Source organism: Oryctolagus cuniculus, chromosome 12, assembly GCF_964237555.1.
Source record: "Oryctolagus cuniculus chromosome 12, mOryCun1.1, whole genome shotgun sequence".
NCBI lineage: Eukaryota > Metazoa > Chordata > Mammalia > Lagomorpha > Leporidae > Oryctolagus > Oryctolagus cuniculus.
In genome coordinates this window covers 25,520,013-25,546,006 of record NC_091443.1, presented here as the reverse complement: position 1 = coordinate 25,546,006, position 25,994 = coordinate 25,520,013, and the positions used below count along the sequence as shown (strand labels likewise).

Below are 25,994 nucleotides of genomic sequence, written 5' to 3'. Positions count from 1 at the left end.
CATGGTCACCAGTACCCTATCATTTCACTGTTCCAACCCACTAGTGAACATACAGACTGCTTGCTATCATGCATATACCTAATGGCTTCAGTGTGTTTTGAATAATTTACAGAAAGAGAGGCTTCCACAAAGCATCTCTTTATTCTCTGGAGTTGAGAGCTGTAAACAGGCAGAGGAGGGGCAGGCCTTCATCAACAGTCCTTTATTGGGACAAAAAAGCGCTCTGGCTTGTCCCGTTACTGTAGTACACAGCGACAGTTCTGAAAGTAATGGATACATTTTGCAAGGAGAGAGCTCAAGGAGAGAGATGAAGACAAATCACACAAATACAGAATCCCACCTGCTAACCTCTGTTCTCCATCAAATGTTACCCTCGTGTATGCACACACATTGACCTACACTCTAGCTTTACAGCTTCCTGGAGTTGAGCTCACCACAGTGGCCGGCCTGAGAAAGAGAAACGAGGGGCGGCCTCAGTTGCCCGTGAAAGTTCCATTTTAATGAGCTTTTCTGCCCCGGGTTTGCTGCTAAATCCCTCGAGTGTGCAGAATGTTCTGCTTCACCTGAGTGTTTCCTTGGGCAGTTCTGAAAGTCTGTTAGCTGCTGGTCCCCCCGCAGCCCACCTCTTGTAATCTGGTGCATTTCTTTCTGGGCCGGCTTGTCAGCCTGCACACTCTTCTCCAGAGGGCTGGCATCTGAAGGCTGTCTCTGGAGAAAAATGTCTCAGAATAGACAATTATGTGGAAAATTGTTCTTTATGCTGATTCTTCATGTACTGTCTCACACTCTTACAGAAATAACTTTCTAGCTCACTACCAACAGTAGTTACTTTAAGTGCCACTTTTCGTAGTCCCTTCCAGTACTGCAATTATTACCTTCTCTTAGTATATCCAGTGTTGCCAAAAACTTTGAATACTAGTGGAAGTATGGGCAAGGAGAATCATCCACTGCAGAGGAGCAGGTTCTAGGAGTTGTTTAAAGGATGGGAAAGCAAGAGATGGCATTATTACTAGGGAAGAAATGTAGGAAAATTGAACATTTTACTTTATGGCATGGAGGACCAGATAGGATTTTTAAAATAATGATGGATTTGCTTTTCCTTGTAGAAATAGATGATGAATTCATCAAAAACCTGAAAATACTGATTCCTTGGCTACTTAGTCCCGAGAGCCTAGATATCAAAGAGATCAATGGGAATAAAATCACCTGTCGAGGTCTGGTGGAGTACTTCAAGGTATCACTCTTTGTAGCGAATTTGTGAGTACTTAGATTTGACATGCATTGGAATGTAGTTCCCACAAAAAGTAGAGCCCAAAGGTATGAGAAATCTATAAAAAAGGGTGAAACACTCAAGAGAAACTTGCTTTCTGAAATTACTTTTTGAGGTAACTCCTTGGAGCTCATTTTCCTGTCCTCTTACCTTGAGGGAAATAGAAAACATGAATCCATCTAAGAGTTGGCCAAGTCATGGCAGGGGGCATTCCTAGGGTCCATGGCCTGTACTCAATCTTCCCTTCCTCCCTACCGAAGAAAATCCTTCCACATATTATACTCTACACCAAATATTTATTTCTCAGATAGCAGTGAGTACTTTTTGCCAATCCAGAAATACAGTGGAGAACTTCAGCTACCAGCATTATTTATGAGTTGATGCTCCATAGACTAAAATAAGGTTTTTTTTAAAGTTTGATTTATTTGAAAGGGAGGGAGGGAGAGACACAGAGAGAGTGGGTGAATTAAATACATGTCTTTTCCATCTGTTGGTTTATTCCACTAATGCCCACAATAGCCAGGGCTGGACCAGGTTCAAACCAGGAGCCAGGTACTTCATCCAAGTTTCCTTTGTGGGTGGCAGGGGGAATCCAAGTATTTGGCCCACTACCTGCTGGCCCACAGGGTGTACATTAACAGGAAGCTGGATTAGAAGTCTAGGTGGGACCATATCCCAGGCCTGTGATATGGCATCGAAGTGGCTTCACACTCTGTGCCACAGTGGCTGCCCCTGAATTTTTGAAATTTGTCATTATTTAAAATCATACATGGTTTCTGCAACCTACTTTCATCACTCAACAATAAATGATGGTATTTATCCAAAATTTACATTGTTACTTAAATAAACTGGAGGAGCTTATAATTTGCCAGGAGATTCAGGACCCAAACATCAATCTGTTCCTGAAAGTTTATGACGACACCAGGGTACAAATCCCTGTAAGACCTGAACAAGGAAAGTTATCCCCAAAGGATGTGAGAGTTACAGGCGATGGCACTGAACTGAGCCTTGTCGAAGGACAGGGTTTGCAGGTGTGGTACGGGAAAAGGGAACGTCATGAACTAAGGAAAGGAAATAAGTATCAGAAAGAGGTGATATGTGTAAGTTTCTGAGAATATTTCTGGAAATCTCAAGACCTTAGAATACAATTTAGAATGAGAAATACTGAATGGAATTGCTTGAACATGAGAATTTTCCTTTTTTCAGGCTTACATAAAGATCTATCAAGGTGAAGAATTACCACATCCCAAATCCATGTTACAGGTATTTATTAACCAGGAGGCATGATGTTTTTTAAAAAGATTTATTTATTTATTTGAAAGAGTTACACAGAGAGAGGAAAGGCAGAGAGAGAGGGAGAGCGAGAGAGAGGTTTTCTATCCGATGGTTCACTCCCCAATTGGCTGCAATGATCTGAAGCCAGGAGCCAGGTGCTTCTTCCAGGTCTCCCACATGGGCGCAGGAGCCCAAGGACTTGGGCCATCTTCTACTGCTTTCCCAGGCCATAGCAGAGAGCTGGATAGGAAGTGAAGCAGCCGGGACTAGAACTGATGCCCACATGGGATGCCGGCGCTTCAGGCCAGGGCGTTAACCCACTGGCCACAGCGCCGGCCCCAGGAAGCATAATGTTTTAAAATACACTTGTCACTAAAGCTAAGCTTTCCTGCTTATATTTACATATGTGCCAATATGGTCATCAGAAATTACCAAAAAGAAAAATAACACAATGGAAAGAATGATTTATTGGAAGATTATTTGCCTAATAACTTTGCCCGTTACATATTATTCATCTAAACATGTTTCGCACACATTTAATAGCCTTACTTCTGCTGAGGTACAGTTTAGATCAAAGGGTTTTCATTCTTTTTGGACAAAATTTGTTTACAAAATGGACATGTACTGTGATTTAGATTTACATAGTAACAAACATGTTGAAAAGCAAGTCCAAGTTTTATTTATTTATCTTAAAAGATTTATCTACCTATTTAGCAGAGTAACAGAGAGAGGGAAAGACAGATCTTCCAACTGCTGGTTTACCCCCACCAACGTGGCTGGGCCAGGCTGAAGCCAGGAACCTAGAACTCCATCTGGGGCTCACATGGGAGTAACAGGGCCCCAAGCACTTGCGCCACCATCCACTGCTTTCCAAGGCACATTGGCAGGGAGCTGGATTGGAAGTGGAGCAGCTGGAACTTGAACAGGAGCTCCGATATGAGATTCTGGTGTTTCAAGTGGTAGCTTAACCTGCTGTGCCACAATGCTGGCCCCCAGATCCAAGTTTTAAACAAGTGGTCTCCACAAATCAGCGTTAGGAAACAAGAGAAACTTGTCTTCCTTACATACGTAAAAAACTTAAGTTCTTAAGGGCTTGTTATTAGTGACATTCTATCAGTAGCAGTTTTTCAACTTAAGACATAGCTTTTATATGTTAGCGTATATAAAATGTATTATATATTATTTCCCATGCATTTGGATATATAGATTTTTCTTTTTCCTTCCACTAAAATATCTGAGGGTCAAAAATATTTGAGAGCAAAAATATTCCAAATGAAAATTCATTTTAGAGCTGTGATTTACTGGGCAAAAACAGGTTATATGCATTTGGAATTTTAACTTTATTGGTTTTAAAACAGTGAAAATATTTAGATTTCAAATTATTTGATGACTTTGGTTTCTTACACATTTCTTGCACATGATGCTCTGAAACATGAACTGTCTGTGGAAGATGAATAATATTAACTCTGTTTTACTTCGTAATTTGTACTTTGTCCAAAGGCCACCGCAGAAGCCAACAACTTAGCTGCTGTGGCAACTGCCAAGGACACATACAACAAAAAAATGGAAGAGGTAAGAATTCAATAATATTTTATATGACTTTTTATATAAAACAAGTATTTCTTTGTTGTTGAATTAATGGTTTTTCTTCTACATCATGTGGTACACACATGCAGTGGGGTGGCTTTGAGTTTTTCTCAGACTCCTGATTACAGTCACATGTTGCTTACCGACAACATACATTAAGAGGAATGCATTGTTCAGCAATCTCATGTGGACGTCCATCACAGAGAATGTTATTACACAAGCCTAGGTGGTATCAGCCAACTGACTCAGTGTGTCCTCATGATGTGATCAACAGATTGGGTAAACACAAGATGTATGAGGCTGCACAGCATACTGTTACACAGTAAAAGGTTTTTTTTGTTGTTGCTGTTAATAGGTATGAGTACATACAAAAATGATAAAAGTATATACATAGATCAGAATGCAGTCATTTTAAGTATTATGTATTGTACATAATTGCTTTTATACAACTGGGTGTGTAGCAGATTCTTGACACATCATCACAAATGTAAGTTATATGCTAAACTTGAGTGTCATAATGGTTATGATGTCACTGTCATTGGGTGACAGTTCTTCAGCTCTATTAATCTTATGGCGCCACCATCAAATATGCAGTCTGTCATTGCTTGAAATGCTATACAACAAATGACTTATTAACTATACTACGTGAAATTTTGACACAGATGCTAATTTCACCATGCATTACATAAACAAGTACTTTTCTATGTGATACAGATTTGCGGTGGTGACAAACCATTTCTGGCCCCTAATGACCTGCAGACCAAACACCTGCAGCTTAAGGAAGAATCTGTGAAGCTATTTCGAGGAGTGAAGAAAATGGGTGGGGAAGAATTTAGCCGGCGTTACCTGCAGCAGTTGGAAAGTGAAATAGATGAACTCTACATCCAGTATATCAAGCACAATGATAGCAAAAATATCTTCCATGCAGCTCGCACCCCAGCCACACTATTTGTTGTCATCTTTATCACATATGTGATTGCTGGTGTGACTGGATTCATTGGTTTGGACATCATAGCTAGCCTATGCAATATGATAATGGGACTGACCCTAATCACCCTTTGCACCTGGGCATATATCCGGTACTCTGGAGAATACCGAGAGCTGGGTGCTGTAATAGACCAAGTGGCTGCAGCCTTGTGGGACCAGGTAGGAATACTTTTGCTTCTCTCCAACTATGTGCAGCACACATTGGAATAGGTGTCCACATAATAGGTATTGTCTTAGATGTTGTAAATATATAGATGAACATGACTTGGGCCCCTCTTCTTTAAGAACTTTACAAAACATTAAGACCTCACTATAAAACTATAAAATATATGAAGTCCTACATAATTATTTTCCAGTCAATATTTTAATTTTTAAGAGAAACATGGATTTTAGTGTTCTTAACTTTTTTTATTCTCCAAATGTTAACACTGTTAAAAGAAGTATGAAAAAAAGTTTTTATTTCACTGGTGCGATTTGAATAACATGACTTCATATGTACAACCTATCATTTGACTAGCACTGCTTTTGTCATGGACATATATGAACTACTGTCATAAGCTATCATGTAACTTTCTTAGTATAAAATTCTGAAAGCAGTGCTGAATTATGTCAGACAGTCTCTGAGCTAGTCTTTTGCACCAGGCCATAGCACCAGCCAGTGGTCGGCCTCTGGATTAGCTGCTCGTGGATAAATTGTCCTCTGGTCCTCTGAGCCATATCCTAGGGAGTCAGGGCCATTATGGTCCATTGTCCAAATAGCCAATTATCAACATGGGAGACAATTATAAACACACCTAGAACGATGATAAACTCACTATGTTATCCTCAAGTATCTTCAGTTACTTCATTGGATTTTAAGGGGATTCAGTGAAACTAAATTTGAGAATCTTAAAAAAATTTTGGACTTAAGACTTCATGTTTATGATCTGAGGGTAGCAAGTAACAGCTACAATTCTCTCAGCATTGGCAGCAAACTTACATATACACTCTTTATAATAGAACTGTAACTAATGGACTTAAGCTGTGCCTCTGAAGAATCTAGTTAAAACAAAACAAAGATAGCATGATGGGAAATGAATGAAAAAAAAAAAAAAAACTGGATCCTCTGAGCCATTCACTGTGTCTAATAGTCCCTCAACCACAAAAGGCTGAAGAGGCTTCAAGCTGAAGAGGGGCTATCTGAGGTCAATCTCAAAACCCTTTTAAAATATGCTGAACCTGAATTCTTTATTAAATTGATTTTTAGTTAACTGATAAATTGGGTTCTGTATTAAATTGATAAAATATGTAACTTAAATTAAAAACTCTACAAGCATATTTGTCCTTAAAGTTTTGCAAGTTAATACTGTAAACACAACTCAGTATCAAAATGCTATTAATGAAACAGGATATATACTTTTCTTTTCTCCTTTTTTAAACTGCCTTTGCCACAGGGAAGTACAAATGAGGTAAGTTTAATTTTTTTAATTAAGAGCTATGTACTTGTAAACATTATGATAGTTTATGAATTGACTAGGTATTAAAGAATATGTAGATTAGAGGATCTTTGGTGACTATCAGCTCTGTTTTTCTAACATTTCCATTTCTCATTGTGAATTTTTAAGTTTTTTTTTTAATACTTAATTATTTTATTTCAGTGGCAGAGTTACAAAGAGAGAGAGACAGAGAGAGGTCTTCCACCCGCTGGTTCACTCCCCAAATGGCTGCAAGGGACAAAGCTGGGCTAGACCACAGCCAGGAGCCAAGAATCAGGAGCTTCTTCCCGGGTCTCCCACATGGGAGCAGAGGCCCAAGAACCTGGGCCATTTTCTGCTGCTTTCCCAAGCACAGTTAACAAGGAGCTGGATCAGAAGTGGAGCAGCCAAGAATTGAACTGGCACCTATATGGAATGCCAGTGCTGCAAGTGGTGGCTTAACCTGCTACGCCACAGTGCTGGCCCCTTTAATAGTTTTTTACATTTAACTTACTCCAGACATCATTTATGATTTGATCTACACAAAAGAAAGAACTTAACTGATTATTATGAATGATATTTGTTTCCTGAATGTGTAAAAAAATCAGAATTCTACACAGTACATTCTGCTGTAGTGCAGTCAAAGAAGTAAGTTACAAAGCCTGAGTGAATAACTATTGGAGGATATTTTAAATATAGTTGCAGCCTTCACAAGTTGCTTTTTTAAAAAAATTTTTTTAATTTATTTATTTGACAGAGTTACAGACAGAGACAGAGAGAAAGGTCTTCTTCTTTCCATTGGTTCACTCCCCAAATGGCCACAACGGCCGGAGCTGCACCGATCCGAAGCCAGGAGCCAGGTGCTTCTTCCTGGTCTCCCATGTGGGTGCAGGGACCCAAGGACTTGGGCCATTTTCTACTGCTTTCCCAGGCCATAGCAGAGAGCTGGACTGGAAGAAGAGCGACCAGGACTAGAACCATGGGATTAACCAAGTGCACCATAGCGCCGGCCCCTCACAAGTTGTTTTTAACTTTGGCTTTTGAGTGACAGCCAGATTCCATGCCAGTGTGCATTCTAATGTTCTTGGCATACCTCAGCTCTGACCTATAAATTAACATTCATTTATCTTACTATGCATCGGTGGAATGAATCTGATCTTCCATAAAGGAATCATTTGTTACAATTAAAAAAATTAACTCTGTAGAGTCATTTAGGTTATCACCTTTGGAGACAAAGCTGATCTTGAACAACTATGGAGAGAGTGCATAATCTTTCCTCAGTCTCTAGTATATAACTGGATTACGTCTACTAATCAAATATCAGTGACACATTTAATACTTCTAGGTCAACAAGGAATTAATTTTTGTAGAATTCAGTAAAATATTATTTAAAAAGTAAAAACAAATGCCAACTTTCTAAGTCAGTCTTTAAGAAAACATCGAGTGTTTAAGAGAACTGCATTAAATTGAATATATTAGGATCTGAATATAACAGAACTAGGAAAATACCAAGCTACACTAATATACATTCATAGAATGTACAGTGATACCATTCAGACTTATTGCCACTGGAAAAATCAAGAGAAAATAACAACAACAGACTCACATATGATTAAAAATAATGCAATTTCCTGGGAATACATTAGTATTTGAAGGAGATCAAGCTCTTACCCGGCTTTGAAAATATCCAGTGACTTTTTAAAGATCCCAGACCTGAGTTAGACAAGTTAGTTTTAACTTTCACAATGTGAAAGAGAAGAGCATGATTCTTGGATACTGGCTGATGGGGTTAAAATACTGTGTGTAAAAATCTTTATGATTCAAACACTATTAAGAAGATACAAACTTAAAAGTTAGAGGTAGTTTTTGTTATTCATGTTTTTTTAATTATTTGAGAGGCACAGAGGGACACAGACACAAAGAGTGCCCATCTGCTGATCTACTCTCCCAAGTACCTCAAGTGGACAGGGCTGAGCAAAGCTGAAACCAGGGGACTAGAATCAGTCCATGTCTACCAAATGAATGGCAGGAACCCAACTACTTAACTATCACCTGGGGTCCACATCAGCAGTAAGATGGAATCAGGAGCCAGAGTTGGGACTTACGGACTTGGCGTGGTGGCACAATGGGTTAAGCCACCACCTACAACACCAGCCTTCCATATGGACACTGGATCAAGTCCTGGCTACTCTGATTCCAATACAGCTCCCTGCTAATGTGCCTTGGAAAACAGAGAAAGATGAGCCAAGTACCTGGGCCCTTACCCACCCCCCCCATGGGAGACCTGGATGGAGTTCCAGGCTCCTGGCTTCGGACTGGCCCAGCACCAGCCATTGTGGCCATTTGGGGAATGGATGGAAGAACATCCTCTCACTCCACCCCCAGTTATCTCCCCTTCTGCTTGTAACTCTTTCAAAGGAATCAGTCTTCAGCAGACCTGGGAGTTGAATCTAGGAATTCCGATATGGGACTTAGGCATCCTAACAGGTGGTTTTAACCTAGGCCAAATGCCCATTCCCATCAGAGGTAGTTTCAATGATGAAAGGCTTTGTGAGGTAATGTTTCTGAATAAAAGTTTTTGTAATCAATGAACTAAGTAATAGAAAGTAAGGCATGTAGTGTGGAAGGGGTATTTGTAACATGTTTTGCTATATGACCTTAACAAGAAAGAACGGAGAGTGAAAATGGCCCCATTCTGGGAAAAATACTGGCCGTTAGAAGTTATTTCTATAATTAGTCTAAACTGGTGACACTGGCAGTATGTAATCAGCACAGCCATGAGCATCATGCTGTGCTCTGACAGGTAGACGAGAGAAAAGGCCACTCCCAGAGAATAAAAACACCATGAAGATCAGCTCGCAATGTGAAGACACAAACTGCAGGGTAGAAAATCGAGTTTCTGAATTGTAAAATAATACTTCTGTATCTTATAAAGATTCTAAATTCAGCTTGCTATAGTCTATACAGTACCACAAACATTTTTAAAAGGAAAAATGTTACATCTGTGTATTTAGTAAATGTTTTTATAACCATGATTCTTGTATTCTAGGCTTTATACAAGCTTTACAGCGCAGCAGCGACTCACAGACACCTGTATCATCAAGCTTTTCCTGCACCAAAGTCGGAGCCTACTGAGCAGTCAGAAAAGAAAAAAATGTAATGCAGATTTTGAGAAACACAGGTGCATGACCAATTGTCAGTTAAATATTCAATTTTATGTTTCCATGCAGACATTCAAAGTGCTTCCATTAGAACAAAGTAAAATACCAAATGCCTCTGAAGACTACAAAATGGTTTAGTTCTTTTACTTCCGTGTTTAATAAGATGTATGTATGCATGGTTATATCATTTTGTTAACATACAGTTTCCTGATTTCATCTTTAAATATGCTGTTATAATTTAAAGTATTTGTCTATTTATGATGACAGTGTGTGTTCTGCTTGAATTTACTACATTCTATTACTGGGTTATAATTAAACCATGCAGTGATACTACTTCACATTTGAATATGCTCATTTAATTTCTATAGAAAATGTATTAAATTATTTCATAGAGCTATTTGTTAAAGGACAGCATCACAACTCAGCAGGCTTGATTTAATCTATATAATCTTACACATACCATGAGCTCTTCATTATTTTTAAGAATTTAAGAGCTTTTCAGTTGCTCTACCAGAAACTATCGCTTTTATATTATGATTTAAGATATACTATAAACCTCTTGATCAGAAATGCACAAAAAGTCATTTTGTATATGTATTTGAGTTTTACTGCATTGTATATTTTTTCATTTGGTACACAAAGAAATGTATTCTTCATAGTTTTATTCTTTTAACATGTGAACTATTAAAGTTTACTTTGGTTCCTAACATTAAAAACAAATGCGTACTGAATTCAGAAATGTTTGTACTGATCCAAAACTATGAAGATTTCTGTTTTTTAGAAATTCAAGATGCATTTTCTTTAATGTTGTCACCATTACAAACTTAAATTCCCGTTTTAAGAGACATGTTAATCCCTTTAGGTACCCTGCAGTTGTTTTAAAGCCATGATCCTGTATTCTGTTTCTAATGATTAAAATATCTGGAATTCCACTGAAAAGACTTCTTACAGAAACAAATAAGGAAGGATCCAAATTAGACATTTCTGTCTCACAAATGTTCAAGTAGCAGGAAAGAAAAATTAAGAGTGTGCACAAGTTTATAAGATATGTAAATGCACCTTAGGAAAGCTGGATCGCAACCTTAGCAGCATTTCCACTTTTCAATACCCCTTTCACTGTATTGCCCATTCCTCTGCCTAGGGGCCCTTTAAAGGAAACATCCAACATTTATGGCAGTATATCTAAAACATGGACTCCAACACACATTTAGTTTCCACAAAAATATATTTAATAAGCTTGTTATATAAAATCAAACACTTAACATTTTCTCAATAACTCAAACTCACTAATTCTAACTGGGAGTGCTTGGTATTTTGGAAGACTACCTAATCTAAAAATATATTTACATATTTACAAGACAGGTAAATATGACTGAAGACCTATTTCAACTAATATTGAAGTTCACAGAATTTGAGAGGTTTACAGGCTAGAAGTATCATAAACTTGTTTATAATGAAATGTACTGCACTCATTATGAACAGTATCTTAACAACTAGAAACTAGGAAAGAAATAAATGGTTTTGAAATTCTGTGACAAACACTCAGAAGATAAAAAAAAGTAACAAAATCAATTTAATGACTAATATTTCTTAGTGAATCCCTGATTGTCATTTTAGGCAGCTTACCAACCATTCTGTCAGAACAGTCTATGTCACAGCCATGCTAAACAGAGAGCTCTGGCTGAAAGTAAAGCACACTATGTTAGCAACTGGCTTCATGCTTACATTTGTCCCTGAAAGATTCAAAGGCCTTTTACCAAGAAATACTTGCTCAACATGCTTCAAAAGGGTTCCTTACACGTGGGGAATGGGAGTGGAGGAAGGAAAACCACATACGTCCTATTTAGAAATTTAGCACAACCAAAATTCCAAATCCTATTTTATATTTTGCACTCTACCACGGTAATATATACATTATCCCATTCTGGACAATCTCTACAATAAAGCAGTAAACATCTTGTTGTAAAACACTGCATAGACACCCTCTCGGTTTTAAAGAAAGGTACTGCTGCTACAGAAGTTACCAAGTCGTCATTTCCTAATAAAGGTCTGCTATACTGACATTTTCTTGCATTTTTCTCCATCAAGAATATTCAAGGCAGTTTTCTACCTACCATACGGCATTTGGAAGTGTTTTTGCCATGCTGGCTCTGAAAATGATCAACTAGTTTTTTGATCAATAAAACAAAATTTCTAATAACAAAATACATGTAAAATTAGAATTTTATAATTTCCAAAAAGTAAGCTGCCTTTAATAATCAAAATACTTGTTTGCAATTGTTTATCTGTGAAAATATGTTAAAGCTCTTAGAAAACTTAAATTTCATTTTAAAAAATTAACTTAAAAATTCTTGCCATGTTGCTGGGCATACCACTGCTGTCTCTGCTTGCGGTTTTCCAGCTCAGTGAGGAGAGCTTGTCTGTAGGCTTCATACATTCTGACAATCTGTTCCAGTTCCTTCATGAAGAGCAGCTTCAGCATTCCCTGGTAAGTATCCAGGTCAGCCAGCTGGAAGAGTTCCCACTTCAGGATGTGGTCATACCTGTTGTTTTAGGGCACAGTTATACACACATTCAGAACACACATAAACATGCATGTATAGCAATAAACTAGTCTGGTTTTACAAACAGCAACTTCATTATAACTAAATAGATAATAACTGCTATTTTAAAACACTTTTTAATGGAAAGAGAGAACCACTAACATCACTTCATTTCAACTGAAGTTAAAGAACACCCATTTCCTTTCAAGTATCAGTTATTGTAATTAACATCAGACAGCCACCATTAACATCAACTTCAAAATACAGGGGTTCTATAATTTCTGAAGCAATTCATAAGTTAATCCAAAGTTAACCGTTAGGTATGTAAGGTTCCTTTAGATCACAATGTGTTTACAAATGAAAATGCTCAAAAACAGGCATTTGTGTCTTTAGTGCTGACAGATCTTTCTGAGGATGCTTACTACAGCAAGTAAGTTACCAAAAAGGAGGAAGGACAGAGACCATCAGTTGTGGGCTCCATATTTTTAAGGTTGGGTATGTAGTGCTAAACAGGCAAAAGCTTAACAAGAAACGAAAGAATAAACTCTTCACAACCAGACAGTGAGTAGACTGCAGGAGACTCCACAATGTGACACAGGACTAAGGTAAGATTATATTTACATATGAAATCTTGGAAGGCCTTGAATCTTTCTTCAATACTAAGTGGATCACATGCTGGGGTGGCTGTGACCATCTACTAATGCAGAATTTACATTCTGAACAGAAAGAGACCTGAGGACAGAATTCCAATTTTGTATTTTAAAGATGAGGCTACTTAGAACTTCTAAAAGTGTTCAGAGAGGCAAAAAGCTAGGAGCCATTTATATTCTATATACATAGGTAAATCATTCAGAAAATTGGCTGAAAACCACTCTAGTAGCCTATACTTAAACCATTTCTTTTCCTACAGCAGTATTCTATTCAATCACTATTCATAAATAACCAATATATGCTAATAGCAGTTGCTGTAATGCTTCCAAAATTACCTGTCCACTCTCCAGTGGATGCTGTCATCAGGAGTCCAAGTGCTGTTATCCCCAGGCCCAGATGTGGCCTAGATCCCCTGCACCCAGCCTCCACATCAGTAACACTCCTTCCTTTCCACCTACCCCCAGCTGGCTCAGTGGTGATATGGTGGACTGCAAGGCTACTGGAACAAGAAGTCCCACTGGGGACTGAAAGTCTGGGTGTCTGGGGAATGATAGAGAGGTATGCCCTGAATGATCGATTTTCTGCGAAAGATTAAATTTTACAATTTTATCCCATAGTTCAGCTTGATTATAGTTCCTCTATGCATTATAAAATTGTGTAGTAGACTTAAAAACATCAATTCACAATCCGGTTGAGGTTTGAAGTACATGCAAAAAACTGTGTAGGTAAATTACTGCTGGAGGTGGAATTACAGAATTTCAAGATTCTCACTTGTTTGGAAAACAGAAGGAAGAAAAAAGCTGGTTTTCTGGCAAACACACAACTCTCCTTGTTAAGATAAATAACAGACCTATCAGCATCTGCTCACCCTTGTTGATAGAACAATGTTAACTATTTCCATCCTCTCCAGAGACATAAAATGAGGATCAACTAGAAAGCAACAGGTTTCTAAACCTCTTGCTTAAGTTTTTAAAAGCAGTACAGAAGAACTCACTCTTTTCAGTCTGGCCCTGTCTGGAAGAGTTCCAGACTATTTGCTGGTTCAAAAGGGCTACAATTTTTGGGAGAAAGTTTCTTTTTATAAGAAACAAGGAGTTTCTTTTAAGAACTATCTTCCTCAGCAAAGTAAAAAGTAAAGCTTTTTTTTTTTTTTTTTAAGATTTACTTATTTATTTGAAAGTTAGAGTTAGAGACAGACATACAGACAGTTCACTCCCCAGATGGCCATAACAGGCCAAAGCCAGGAGCCAGGAGCTTCTTCTGGTTCTCCCACATGGGTAGCAAAGTCCCAAGCACTTGGACCACATTCCACTGCCTTTCCCAGACCATTAGCAGGAAGCTGGTTGCAAAGTGGAGCCACTGGGACACAAACTGGCACCCAGATTGGATGCTGGCATTGCAGGTGGTGGCTTTACCAGCTATGACATAATGCCAGTCCCTGTTATTTAACAATGACTATTCAATACAAGTAACAAAACACTAAGAATAATCCTCTTAAGTCTTACCAACTCCCATAAATAACCCAAGTTAACAGTTGGGGACATAGTCTTCTAGATTTAAAGAAAACATAAATACTGGTTCAGGGTCAGCATGGGGTTCAATAGGCTAATCCACCTGTGGCACTGGCACCCCAGGTTCTAGTCCTAGTCGGGGCGCTGGATTCTGTCCCGGTTGCTCCTCTTCCAGGCCGGCTCTCTGCTGTGGCCTGGGAGTGCAGTGGAGGATCGCCCAGGTCCTTGAGCCCTGCACCCACATGGGAGACCAGGAGGAAGCACCTGGCTCCTGGCTTCGGATCGGCGCAATGCGCCAGCCATAGCAGCCACTTGGGGGTGAACCAACAGAAAAAAGAAGACCTTTCTCTCTGTCTCTCTCTCACTGTCTAACTCTGCCTGTCCAAAAAAAAAAAAAAAAACCTGGTTCAGGATCAGCATATGAACAGGTTACACATAGTATAGGTCATAGTATAGGTCAGGTGGTATCAAGGGAGAGAGGAGACAGAAGACTCAATCTGCTATAATTCTTTGTCCCATTCCAAATAGTACATGGATATTATGATAAACAGACTTCTGCAGGTTTTGTCTGATATCTAATAATAGGAAATTTCTATGAATAAATGTGTACCTAATTTTGAATAAACTGAAACCAAACTTTTGGCAAGAACTATTGATATCTGATAGAATATCCATAAGTAAACCTTTTTTAAAATTACATTAAACAAAGTTTAAATTTGACAAGAAACAAAAATAACTGATGTTTTTAGTCAAAACTCTTCCAAGATCTTATTTAATCAAGTCAACATAACATTGTGAATGTATAGATGGAGAAGAATGAAGGAAATGTAAAGAAATATTTACAACAGTCAAAAACTAATAAACAGCTCATAGTAAGTAATCAGTAATTTTAAAATAATCTTAAACTGGATGAAATGCACAGAGTTATGGTCAAATAATTATAAGTCATCCCCTTCAGATAACCTATCAACAATTAAAATTAAAAATCTGAAAAGCTAATAAAAGTGTTTCCTAGCAGGAAAAAGGTTATTTTCCAAATCTGTAGTCTTAAAGGCACACAAGCAAAGAGGTGATAAATACAAAATAATATGGTAAAAATATAGGACAGATTTGTCTTAGCACCCTGGAAATTTTATATGAATGATCATCCTTTAACAGAAAAGTATTTATATTTCAAAAAAAAAAAAAACAGTACATGAAAGATTTTAATTTTTGTTTCATTATGATTTAATTTATTTTAAATTCAATATCCAATCACCTCATATTATTCTTTGGGCTGTTTTATGTTAATAATTTTAGTTTCAGAATTATGTAAAAGGAAATAAATAGTAAGACTACAAAAAAAGAGTAAACGAATATTACCTTAAATAACTGTTAAAGTACATGCAATTATTATGTATAACACATGTATAGCAAAGAGCTAAGAATGCAGTAACTGTTCAGTAAATGATTATTAAATCAGAAAGCAGTCATGACAAAAGAACATAGTCTTTGAAGTTAAAGAACAAGATTCATAATCTACAACTTAACAGCTGTGTAAACTTAGTATGGATAAAGCCTCTATTTCTTCACTTGGATATGATTTGGGGAACTTCACACAAGATTACATACCTAAAAGTATAGGATAAGGAGGGACACAGGAAGCAATGAAGAATAATTTACTTTCAAACACGTGCTTTTCTGTGATCACAGCACTTTGTATATACCACTGCTAATATTATCAAACTGCCTTACTAATCTGAGCAGCACCCACTTCTGTTTTCCCCAACGAAAGCCCTGAAGGCAAACACTTCACTTAGTCATAATTCTAAGAACAATGCCAACCTACCACATAGATTTCTATTAAGTATCCTCAATGAGGGGTGGGTGTTTGGTGTAGCACTTATGATGCTGTCTGGGGATAGTAATAGTTCCTGGTTATTTAGAATTCAGTAAGAAAATGCATCTAAAGAACATTTCAAAATGTACTTAAAGAGCTCAGTAATGATTGTTATTATTAATGACACACAAACACCACAAAGGTGAAGATCACTCTGGAAGGAAACTGCCTGAGTGTGGATTCTGGCTCCTTGATCTACTCCTAGTGACTGACCCTGAGCAAATTACGAACTTTGATCTAAATGTTTTTCCTCCATTGAAACATGGCAGATAATAATCTTACCTACTTAATGTCATAAGACTTAAAAGAGGTAGTATACTGTAAAGCACACGGCACACTGGCTATCTTGCATAAACCCTTAGTAATGGCTTCCTTTATTTTATTTATTTATTTTTTTGACAGGCAGAGTTAGACAGTGAGAGAGAGAGACAGAGAGAAAAGTCTTCCTTTTTCTGTTGGTTCACCCCCCAAGTGGCTGCTACAGCCAGCGTGCTGTGCTGATCCAAAGCCAGGAGCCAAGTGCTTCCTCCTGGTCTCCCATGCAGGTGCAGGGCCCAAGGACCTGGGCAATCCTCCACTGCACTCCCTGGCCACAGCAGAGAGCTGGCCTGGAAGAGGAGCAACCGGGACAGAATCCGGCACCCCAAGTGGGACTAGAACCCGGGGTGCCGGCGCCTCAGGCAGAGGATTAACCTATTGAGCCGCGGCACCGGACAGTAATGGCTTCTTAATATTAGGAGTGGAGCAAGGAAAGTTGTGCTCAAAGGAAAGTGCACAAGTTCAATCTTTAAAGATGGCTATGAATTTCCCAAGCTCATCAAAAACTGTTTTCCTTATTTTGGAAAGGCAGAGAATGAAAGTCAGATTATCCGCTGGTTCACTCCACAATAGCCAGGGCTGGCCCAGACCAGAGCTGGGAGCTGGGAGCTGGGAGCTGGGAGCTGGGAGCTCTGGGTTTCCTGTGTGGATGGCAGGGACACAACTACCTAAGCTATCACCTCCTGCATTTTCTTATTAAATGTTTTTTTAAAGATTTATTTATTTAAAAGGCACAGTTAGAGAGAGAGGAGAGACAGAGAGAGAGGTATCTTCCATCTGCTGGTTCACTCCAAAATGACACCAAGGGCTGGGGCTGGGCCAGACTGAATCCAGGAGCCAGGAGCTTCTTCTGGGTCTCCCATGTAGGTGCAGTAGTCCAAGTACTTGGGCCATCTTCCACAGCTTTCCCAGGCCATTGGCAGGGAGCTGGATGGGAAGTGGAGCAGCCAGGACTCAAACCAGCACCCTTATGGGATGCTGGCACTGCAGGCTGCAGCTTTAACCCACTGTGCACAGTACCAGCCCCTCTTAGTAAATTTTTAATAATCTCAAGATCAGATACTATAATTATCCCCAATTTACAGAATATGAAACTACATCAAACACCCTGCCCAAGGTTACAAAGTTAAAAAATCTAAGTGAACTCAGATCACCTAATCCCAGAGCTCACAGCTCTGTACTACTTCTTCAACATTCTTGTATCCTGCTTTGTCTCACTCACGTTATTTAGGACTTACCTGGGCCCTCACTTTTATCACAACTTCTCTTACCTTTAATTATGTTACTCTCCTTTGAAAACCTAAACTTTTTTTTCTTTTTAAAAAGATTTATTTATTTATTTGAAAGTCGGAGTTACAGAGAAGAGAGGAGAGGCAGAGAGAGAGGTCTTCCGTCTGCTGGTTCACTACCCAGTTGGCTGCAACGGCCGGAGCTGCACCAATCCGAAGTCAGGAGCCAGGAGCTTCTTCTGGGTCTCCATGTGGGTACATGGAGGGGCCCAAAGACTTGGGCCATCTTCTACTGCTTTCCCAGGCTATAGCAGAGAGTGGATTGGAAGTGCAGCAGCGGGGATTGGAAGTGGAGCAGCCGGGTCTTGAACCGGTGCCCACATGGGATGCCATGCTTCAGGCCAGGGAGTTAACCCACTGTGCCACAGTGCCAGCCCCATGAACCTAAACTTCTTAATGTATCTCTAATAGCAGAGGTATGCACATAAGCTTATAGAATATTTATCAGTAACTTTTACACTTTATAAGCTCTGATATCCTTATATATCACTTAGATGCTCAATTAAAGAAAAACATGGCACTGTTTGGATCAAGCAGTCCAAAGATTCTACTCAGTATTCTATTCACCCCTTAAAAGCTGTGTGCTGTAAATTCACTTACTTCACAGGTGCTCGAGCATAAACCTGTAGCCAGTCAGGAATTTCTGCAGTGTGATATGGATTTGCAGGTACCAGAAGGGACTGATTTCTTTCAGTTTGCTGTGGCTGGTATGTCACGGGAGGAGGCTGATCATACCGAGGGACACTAAGAAGAATGACATTCATTAGGATAAAAGGCCCTGGATCTAAGCAGAAAATTATAGAGAACAAACAATAGCTAAGCATCTTTTAATGTGCCTATTGCCGAAAATGTCTTCCTTCCACAACCTAAAAGATACTTTCCTATGGCAAAGGTCTAGCCTTCTTTATTTATCTGAAAGAGTTACAGTGAGAGAGGGAGACAGAGAGAACAGAGACACCTTCCATCTGCTAGTTCACTCCGCATATGCTCATGACATATGGGCCAGGCTGGAGCCAGGAGCCAGGAGCTTCTTTCAGGTCTCCCACATGGGTGCAGGGGCCCAAGCACTTGCCCATCCTCCGCTGCTTTCCCAGGCACACTAGCAGGAACTGGACTAGAAGTGGACCACCGGGGACATGAACTGGTGCCTATAGGATGCCAGGCACTGCAGTCGGTGGCTTGACCTGCTATGGCACACAGTGCCGGCCCTCTAAGCTCTAGCTTTATCATTCTCTAGGGAAATAAAATCCACCTTCCTTTGGAAATTGGTATGTTACATAAATCTACACAAAATATTTGCATATTTTTAACATATTTCTTCTGGCTAGTATTTAATCTTTTCAAAAACAGCTTCAGTGAGACTATAAAAAAAGTTGGAGCTAAGTTGTAACCTTACAAACAGGCTTAAAACTAGAATACCATATTTTTGTAACAATTAAGAATTAGGTGTAAATTCTAAATGAGAAAGGATACTTTCTTCCTCTTGTAGGATGAAAACAAGGGTTAGGATATGTAGTACAGTGGGAGTGGTTTCTGTGCTGGAAGTATTCACAGTATTTCCTCTTTATTTTATCAACTTACAGGGGTGGGGAATCTTTTTTCTGCCCAGAGCCATTTGGATATTGACAAAAATCATTTGTGGGCCATACAAAATTTTCAATTTAAAATTAGCTTGCTGTAGATTTACACAATTTCAAGTCCCTCCTGTGGCTGCCTTGGCAGGGCCAGATCAAATGATTTCAAGGGTCTTATACCACCTGTAAGGCGAACCGCCCTCCCCACAAGAGAACTTGTGGTAGTAAGGATTGATTAGAATCTATTTTATGCTAATTTCCATTTGTTTATTCTATTTATTTGAAAGGCAGAGAGAGGCAAAACAATTTCCCCTCTGCTGGTCCACTCCCATAATGCTCACAACAGCAGGGGCTGGGCCATGCTGAAGCCTAGAGTAGGGAACTCAACTGGGTCTCCCATTGGGTGGCAGGGTCCCAAGACTTGCCATCACTTGCTGCTTTCCATGGTGTGTATTAGCAGGGAGCTTGAACCCAGTACTCTGCTATGGGACTCAGGCATTCCCAGTGACATCTCAACCGTCAAATGCATACCTCAGAACCTATTTTAAATCAGAGAGATAAAACAAAACAAACGGCATCATGCTTCACTTAATTCTAATAGCCTGAATGTGCTGTGAGGAAGGCAGTAACTGCCAGATAGAAAGGGGAGCATTACAGGGGAAGATTAAAGGTTGAATTCTGAAGGCCAAAATAATCTATTTCAGACTCAGAGACAAAACCAGGAGGGGTATGCCTCCAAACATATAAGTTTTGCTTATTTATCAGAAAAGGTTACTAATTATTAGACCGGATTATAGTAGGGTTAGAATGCACCATGCTTAACAATTTAAAGACAATGTGCAAATAGCAATGTATTTTATCTTCAACTTTTATTTCATAACTAAATTCAAAGGGAAATATTTTTTGATAGCATGATATGGGGGCTGGAAGGAACTGAGACCTTGAAGTCAGATATGTCTGGGTTTTAGCCTCAATGTAGTCACTTACAACTTGTATGAATATGGGCAAAACTGCTTCACTTCTCTAATTCTCAGGATACTGATTAGTAAGAGTGGACCAAGACACTCATGCCACAGATGGTTTTCTCAGGACTAAATAAGCCACTGTAAGATGAATGTTCTGTGTAAGAATCAGCATAATAGAATCCAACAGCTATTACTACACTCATGTGAGTTTCAGGACAGTATTCAAGCATTCTTCCCCATTTCCACTTCTACAGAGTTACTAAGAGAAGCAAAGTAATTAATTGTGAAAATACTTTGTAAACTATAAAAATTCTGTAGTAATGTGGGGCTAATGATGATGAACGGAAAGTCAAGTCTGAAGTCTGGTTACTTGGACCCAAAGATCTCTGCCACGTGCTGACAACAAAAAACAACTGCAGTTTTGGTTCTTTTGAAGGAAGGGTACCTCAGTCCTTTACTAAACACTGAGCACCACTAAACGGAATCACTGGGAAAAACTGACTTTCAAAGTTTAATTAAAAACCCCAAATATGGCCGGCGCCGTGGCTCACTAGGCTAATCCTCCGCCTAACGGCGCCGGCACACCAGGTTCTAGTCCCGGTCGGGGCGCCGGATTCTGTCCCGGTTGCCCCTCTTCCAGGCCAGCTCTCTGCTGTGGCCTGGGAGTGCAGTGGAGGATGGCCCAGGTGCTTGGGCCCTGCACCCCATGGGAGACCAGGAAAAGCACCTGGCTCCTGGCTCCTGCCATCGGATCAGCGCGGTGCGCCGGCTGCAGCGTGCCGGCCGCGGCGGCCATTGGAGGGTGAACCAACGGCAAAAGGAAGACCTTTCTCTCTGTCTCTCTCTCTCACTGTCCACTCTGCCTGTCAAAAAATAAAATAAATAAATAAAAAACCAAATATGTAATATAATTAAAGAAACGCATAAATCACAAAAACTAGTTTTCCAGGTGGTAATACTACAATATATTTTCACAGTGATTTTAATGGCTCTAAGCAATTAAAAAGTGTCCACTATAACCAAATATCTCTAACATACCAGATGATATTAAGCATCATTGGTCAGCACGTTGATGATATTTTACCCACCTTCAACCTTATGGCTCAGTTCTTTGACCTCAGCTTTGGTTCATCTGAATTATCTGCAACTTCATTACTAAGCTAACACTAGCTTTGATGTACTCCAAATTCCAGTGCATTCTGTACACTTGGATCCATCTCAATTTGTGTTAATCACATTTTAAGTGCTCAGTAACCACATTTGACAAACTGCCTATAGTATCATCCCAGGGCTAAAAGTCTGGCAACAAATCAGATGTATTGATGAGCCCATTACCAACTAAAATAGCCCAAAGAATCACCAGCTAAATTTACTAAATAGGTTTTGGGTGTTCTGTCTAGCCTCAATTTTCATTTTCTTTTCTAAGAAAGAAACAGAACATAAAACCATGTTTTAAATTAATTAAAAATAGCAAGATATTATAATCAAAAAATCTATTTTGACTTAGTAGGTGTTAGGTTACTATCAAGTATAGGAATTTAGTGGTAAAGACACAAATCGTTTACTGAGTTATTTCAATTTCTAAGTATCCACAACAAAAACATTCCAGTACACTAAAGCAAAATCTGATTACATTAATAGTGATCTTATCTTCAAGGATTAATAAGAAAAGGAGTTTAATTTTTTGTAATTAATAAATTCAGAGAAAACTGTCATGAATTTTGAAAAGTAAAGTTTTCAAATATCAAGTATCAGACTACTGAACGCTCTGCGATCTCCATCCACACATCAGCCTTCCAAATCCTGAGGTAAGACGCCGAATGGGAAATTTTCACAGCGACTCTTTGAGTTGTGGTCTACTCTCGTCTACATTCGTCTGAGGCTTTTCTACTTTCATCCAAAGTCGTAGTGCTAGACACCACAACTCCTACTTAAGGCCTTTAGCCTCTACGGACACCATGTCCAGGTAACAGTGGGTGCGAGTGACGACTCCATCTCTGTTCACCTCTTTACAGGCGAGGCCCTGGGCTCCAGCGGGCGCTTGGGTGACGACCCTGCCTTCTGCTCCCATATTCTCTTGCTAGTCAGATAGCCGGGATGCGAGGACGCTTGCAATCCACGGATCTGACTCTACAGGTTGCAATGGGAACTTTTCTCTAAACGCGTTCCGTCTGATGGTCCCTCTCAAATTGGCCCCAGCCCTCAAAAAGTGGCCCCTCCAGGGTGGCGCATTTGGCCCTGAGGGATCGGAAGTCGAAGTAGTTTGACCCTGATAACATCTTTATCACTTCCGTGAGTGTTCGGGAAAATGGAAGGAGATTCCATATGTTCAAGCTTTTTCCTATCTTCGAACTAAACCTTCCCTGTGTACTTCTTGCTCTCCCGCTCAGGTCCTTCTGGTCTCCAAGACTCCCACTAGGGGTCGGAGACCTGAGCAGAAAACTTTGTTGTCTACCTCTAACCTTGGTACCGCCACTACCACACCTCCCTTGATCCTGCAGATGAGCTCCCCTCCCCCCCATTGCTCCAATCCACAGGCACCGGCTCAGCCGCCTCCTGAGGCCTCAGTGGCTGAAGTTCCCGCACCATTATCTCCCACAGGCAATCCACCATCAGCTCTGGCCCTGGCTGTGTTGTCACCTCCCCCTCCTGCCGAATTCCAGGGGGCGGGGTCAACCTCTGCTCCCACCTCCACTGCAATCTCTTCCATCTTCTCTCAAGCCCCTTGCTCATCTATTCCTCAAAGCCATTAATTACAACTCTGTCCTCTGTATCTAGCCCACCTGAGCCTCATTGCTTTGTAATCATAACCTCTACCACCAATGGCTCTACTCCCAACCTGTGTGTCAAAATTTCTCTATAAACCCCACAACCTGCAAAAGTGGCCTTTCTCCCAGTCTTGGCTGGAATCAGCTTTAAGCCACATCCATCAAACTGTCCCCACAGGGTCCAGAGACCCCCCCCTCCCCCATTTCCTCTCCTCTATAAAATCCTCTCGTTACCTGGTTATCATTGGTTGCTATTCTCACTCTGTCTTTTATACTACAGTGTCCAAGTGTTTACAGCAGGTTATAATGGAACAAACAAAGGCCTTCAGCTACCAGGCAGTCAACCAAATGCTGCTACAGGAATATACTCGGCTCCCCACCCAGGAGACAGTGGCCTTAGACATCGCCCCATGCCAGCGAAGAGTACATCATCGCCCCATGTCAGCAGGAAGTAGCTCTAAAGACAGATCATCCTCCCTCTACCCCTCCTGGACTTTTGGGGCTAATGTAATCCCATACAAATCCTGCTTTATACAAAACAAAAGGGGGTAATGTTAGGAAACTGGCACAGTTTTAGCCATGTTGCAGCATGGCCCAGCAACCTGAGCCAGGCTCTACCCCCATCCTAATGGGATTTGCTGCTCCTGCTTCCCTGCCCGCCCTCGGGCAAAGTTTTAAAAGGGCCTGTTTCTGAACATGTTTTCTCTTGGCTCCTCTCCTTCTCTCTGCTCTATCTTCTCTCCTCACTAGCTCCTCTCCTCTGGCTCTCTCTCTCTCTTATACTTTCTCTTTCCCTTCGCCACCCCTTCACTCTGGTCTGTAGGGTATTCCCCAATAAACCCTTTCCCTTAAAAAAAAAAAAAAAATCAAGTGTCAGGATGCCTTTCTCCAATAATAAAAATGAGTCCAAAACCTGAAATTAGATAATTTCAAAATAAAAAGTTGAAAACAAAGTTGGTACTCTACCTAGGAGCACAGGGATGCCTGTACTGAGCCTTCTTATTTGTGTGATCTACATAATAGGTTCCAAACTCTGATGATTCAACTCGCTCCCATCCAGGAGGAAGTCCTTCTCGCTCAAGAGGATGGCTCCAATGAGTTGTATTTGTGTTATGATCTATATAATATTTTCTTCCCCTCATTGTCCAGTCCACAGTCCAGCCAGGAGGAAGGGGTAAATCTTCAGAACCATGGTTAGTTAAATTTCCTAATGATGTAGCAGCAACTCTCCCAATACCTGAAGACAAAGAGAAAAAAAGAAACACCACAGTCATTCAAAGATAGATGAAGCCAGCATGCCAGCCAGCCAAGTAAGTTACAAACCTAACTGTTCTGATTGTTTTCTTCTGTTAAAATATATGGTCACATCATTAAAATTTTTCAAAAACCAGGGGTGGGTATTGTGGTACAGACGGTCACACCCGCCAGTGCTGCTTGACAGGGGTGGGGAAGCAAGAGGGTTTCCAGTTCCAACTTCTCTGCTTCCCATCTGGTTTCCTCCTAATGTGCCCAAGAAAATAGAGGATGTTGACCCAAGTGTTTGGGTCTTTGTCACCCACGTGGGAGACCAGGATGGAATTCCAGGCTTTTGGCTTCAACCTGGCCTAGCCTTGTCTATTGTGGGCATTTGTGGAGTGAATCAATGATATAAGATCTGTCTCCTTCTCTCTCCCCTCTCTTTTGTGTCATTTTTGTCAAATAAATAAGCACATTTAAAATTTTTAAATAAATCAGCCATTAATATTATTTAATTACAAAAACAGGGAGAAAGGAGACTTTGAAATTAGTAGGCTTTTTTTTTGGGGGGGGGGGGTTGATCTTTCCATCATCAGGCCACATAAACACTTCGTAATCAAGCAAAGCTACTGCTATGGGTTCAGTAGTGTTCAAATTCATGCAGCTTTCAACTACGACATTGTAATGTTAGTGGCTATTGGATTACGGGTAAAGATTTGACCTCAATGTAGTGGCCCAAAAATGTGGCTGGTGGGAGGTGTTTAGGTCACTGGAACACCTCTCAGAAGGGGTTGAGTTCAGCCTCGATTTTGTTCTCATTTCCTGGCTGGCTATGTGAGCAGCCCCACAGACACCATTCCCTGGGGCTGCCTAATCATGAACTGAACCAACTGTAAGCTAAAATAAGCCCCTCCTTTCTCAAAGCTCCTCTCTGGTATTTTAGGTAAAAAAGTAATGAAAAGCAGATTAACACAGCTACACCTAACAGAAAGGTTAGGAAAAGAAAAATTTCACCTCACTCAAGATTTCAGAGTCAGGATTGTGGTGTAACAGGTAAAGCTACAGCCTGTGATGCCAGCATCCCATATGGGCACCGGTTCGAGTCTTGGCTGCTGCATTTCTCACCCGGCTACCTGCTCTAATGGCCTGGGGAAAACAGCAACAGATGGCCCAAAGTGCATGGGACCCTGGCACCAGGGCATTGTGGCCATTTGGGGAGTAAACCAGTGGATGGAAGTTGTCTCCCTCTTCCCCACCCCACCCCGCACCTCTCTGTAACTCTGCCTCTCAAATAAATAAATAAATCTTTAAAAAAAAAAAAAAAAAAAAAAGGATGGCCGGAGCCATAGCTCACTTGGCTAATCCTCCACCTGCGGCGCTGGCACACCAGGTTCTAGTCCCAGTTGGGGCGCCGGTTTCTCCTCTTCCAGTCCAGCTCTCTGCTGTGGCCCGGGAAGGCAGTGGAGGATGGCCCAAGTGCTTGGGCCCTGCACCCGCATGGGAGACCAGGAGGAAGCACCTAGCTC

The 25,994-nt window shown here is 40.3% G+C and overlaps 2 protein-coding genes across 4 annotated transcripts in view; one reads left to right on the top strand and one right to left on the bottom strand.

Annotated features, from left to right (window-relative positions):
* Positions 1-10,454, top strand: part of ATL1 (atlastin GTPase 1) — a 75,865-nt gene extending 65,411 nt beyond the window's left edge. For 2 of the 3 annotated variants that reach the window (XM_017348282.3, XM_070053674.1), the window contains exons 10-15: positions 1,107-1,234; positions 2,477-2,533; positions 4,046-4,117; positions 4,847-5,278; positions 6,553-6,567; positions 9,623-10,454. In XM_017348282.3, the coding sequence (XP_017203771.1) occupies positions 1,107-1,234; positions 2,477-2,533; positions 4,046-4,117; positions 4,847-5,278; positions 6,553-6,567; positions 9,623-9,733 (815 nt within the window). In that variant the 3' untranslated portion in view covers positions 9,734-10,454. The remainder of the gene's footprint in view (positions 1-1,106; positions 1,235-2,476; positions 2,534-4,045; positions 4,118-4,846; positions 5,279-6,552; positions 6,568-9,622) is intronic. The other variant, XM_070053675.1, reaches the window with a different exon arrangement.
* Positions 10,455-10,940: 486 nt separating this feature from the next.
* Positions 10,941-25,994, bottom strand: part of SAV1 (salvador family WW domain containing protein 1) — a 29,567-nt gene continuing 14,513 nt past the window's right edge. Inside the window, exons 3-5 of the mRNA XM_002718235.5 lie at positions 24,199-24,469; positions 18,526-18,669; positions 10,941-12,277 (exon numbers count right to left, since the gene is read on the bottom strand). Of these exons, the coding sequence (XP_002718281.1) occupies positions 12,076-12,277; positions 18,526-18,669; positions 24,199-24,469 (617 nt within the window). The 3' untranslated portion in view covers positions 10,941-12,075. The remainder of the gene's footprint in view (positions 12,278-18,525; positions 18,670-24,198; positions 24,470-25,994) is intronic.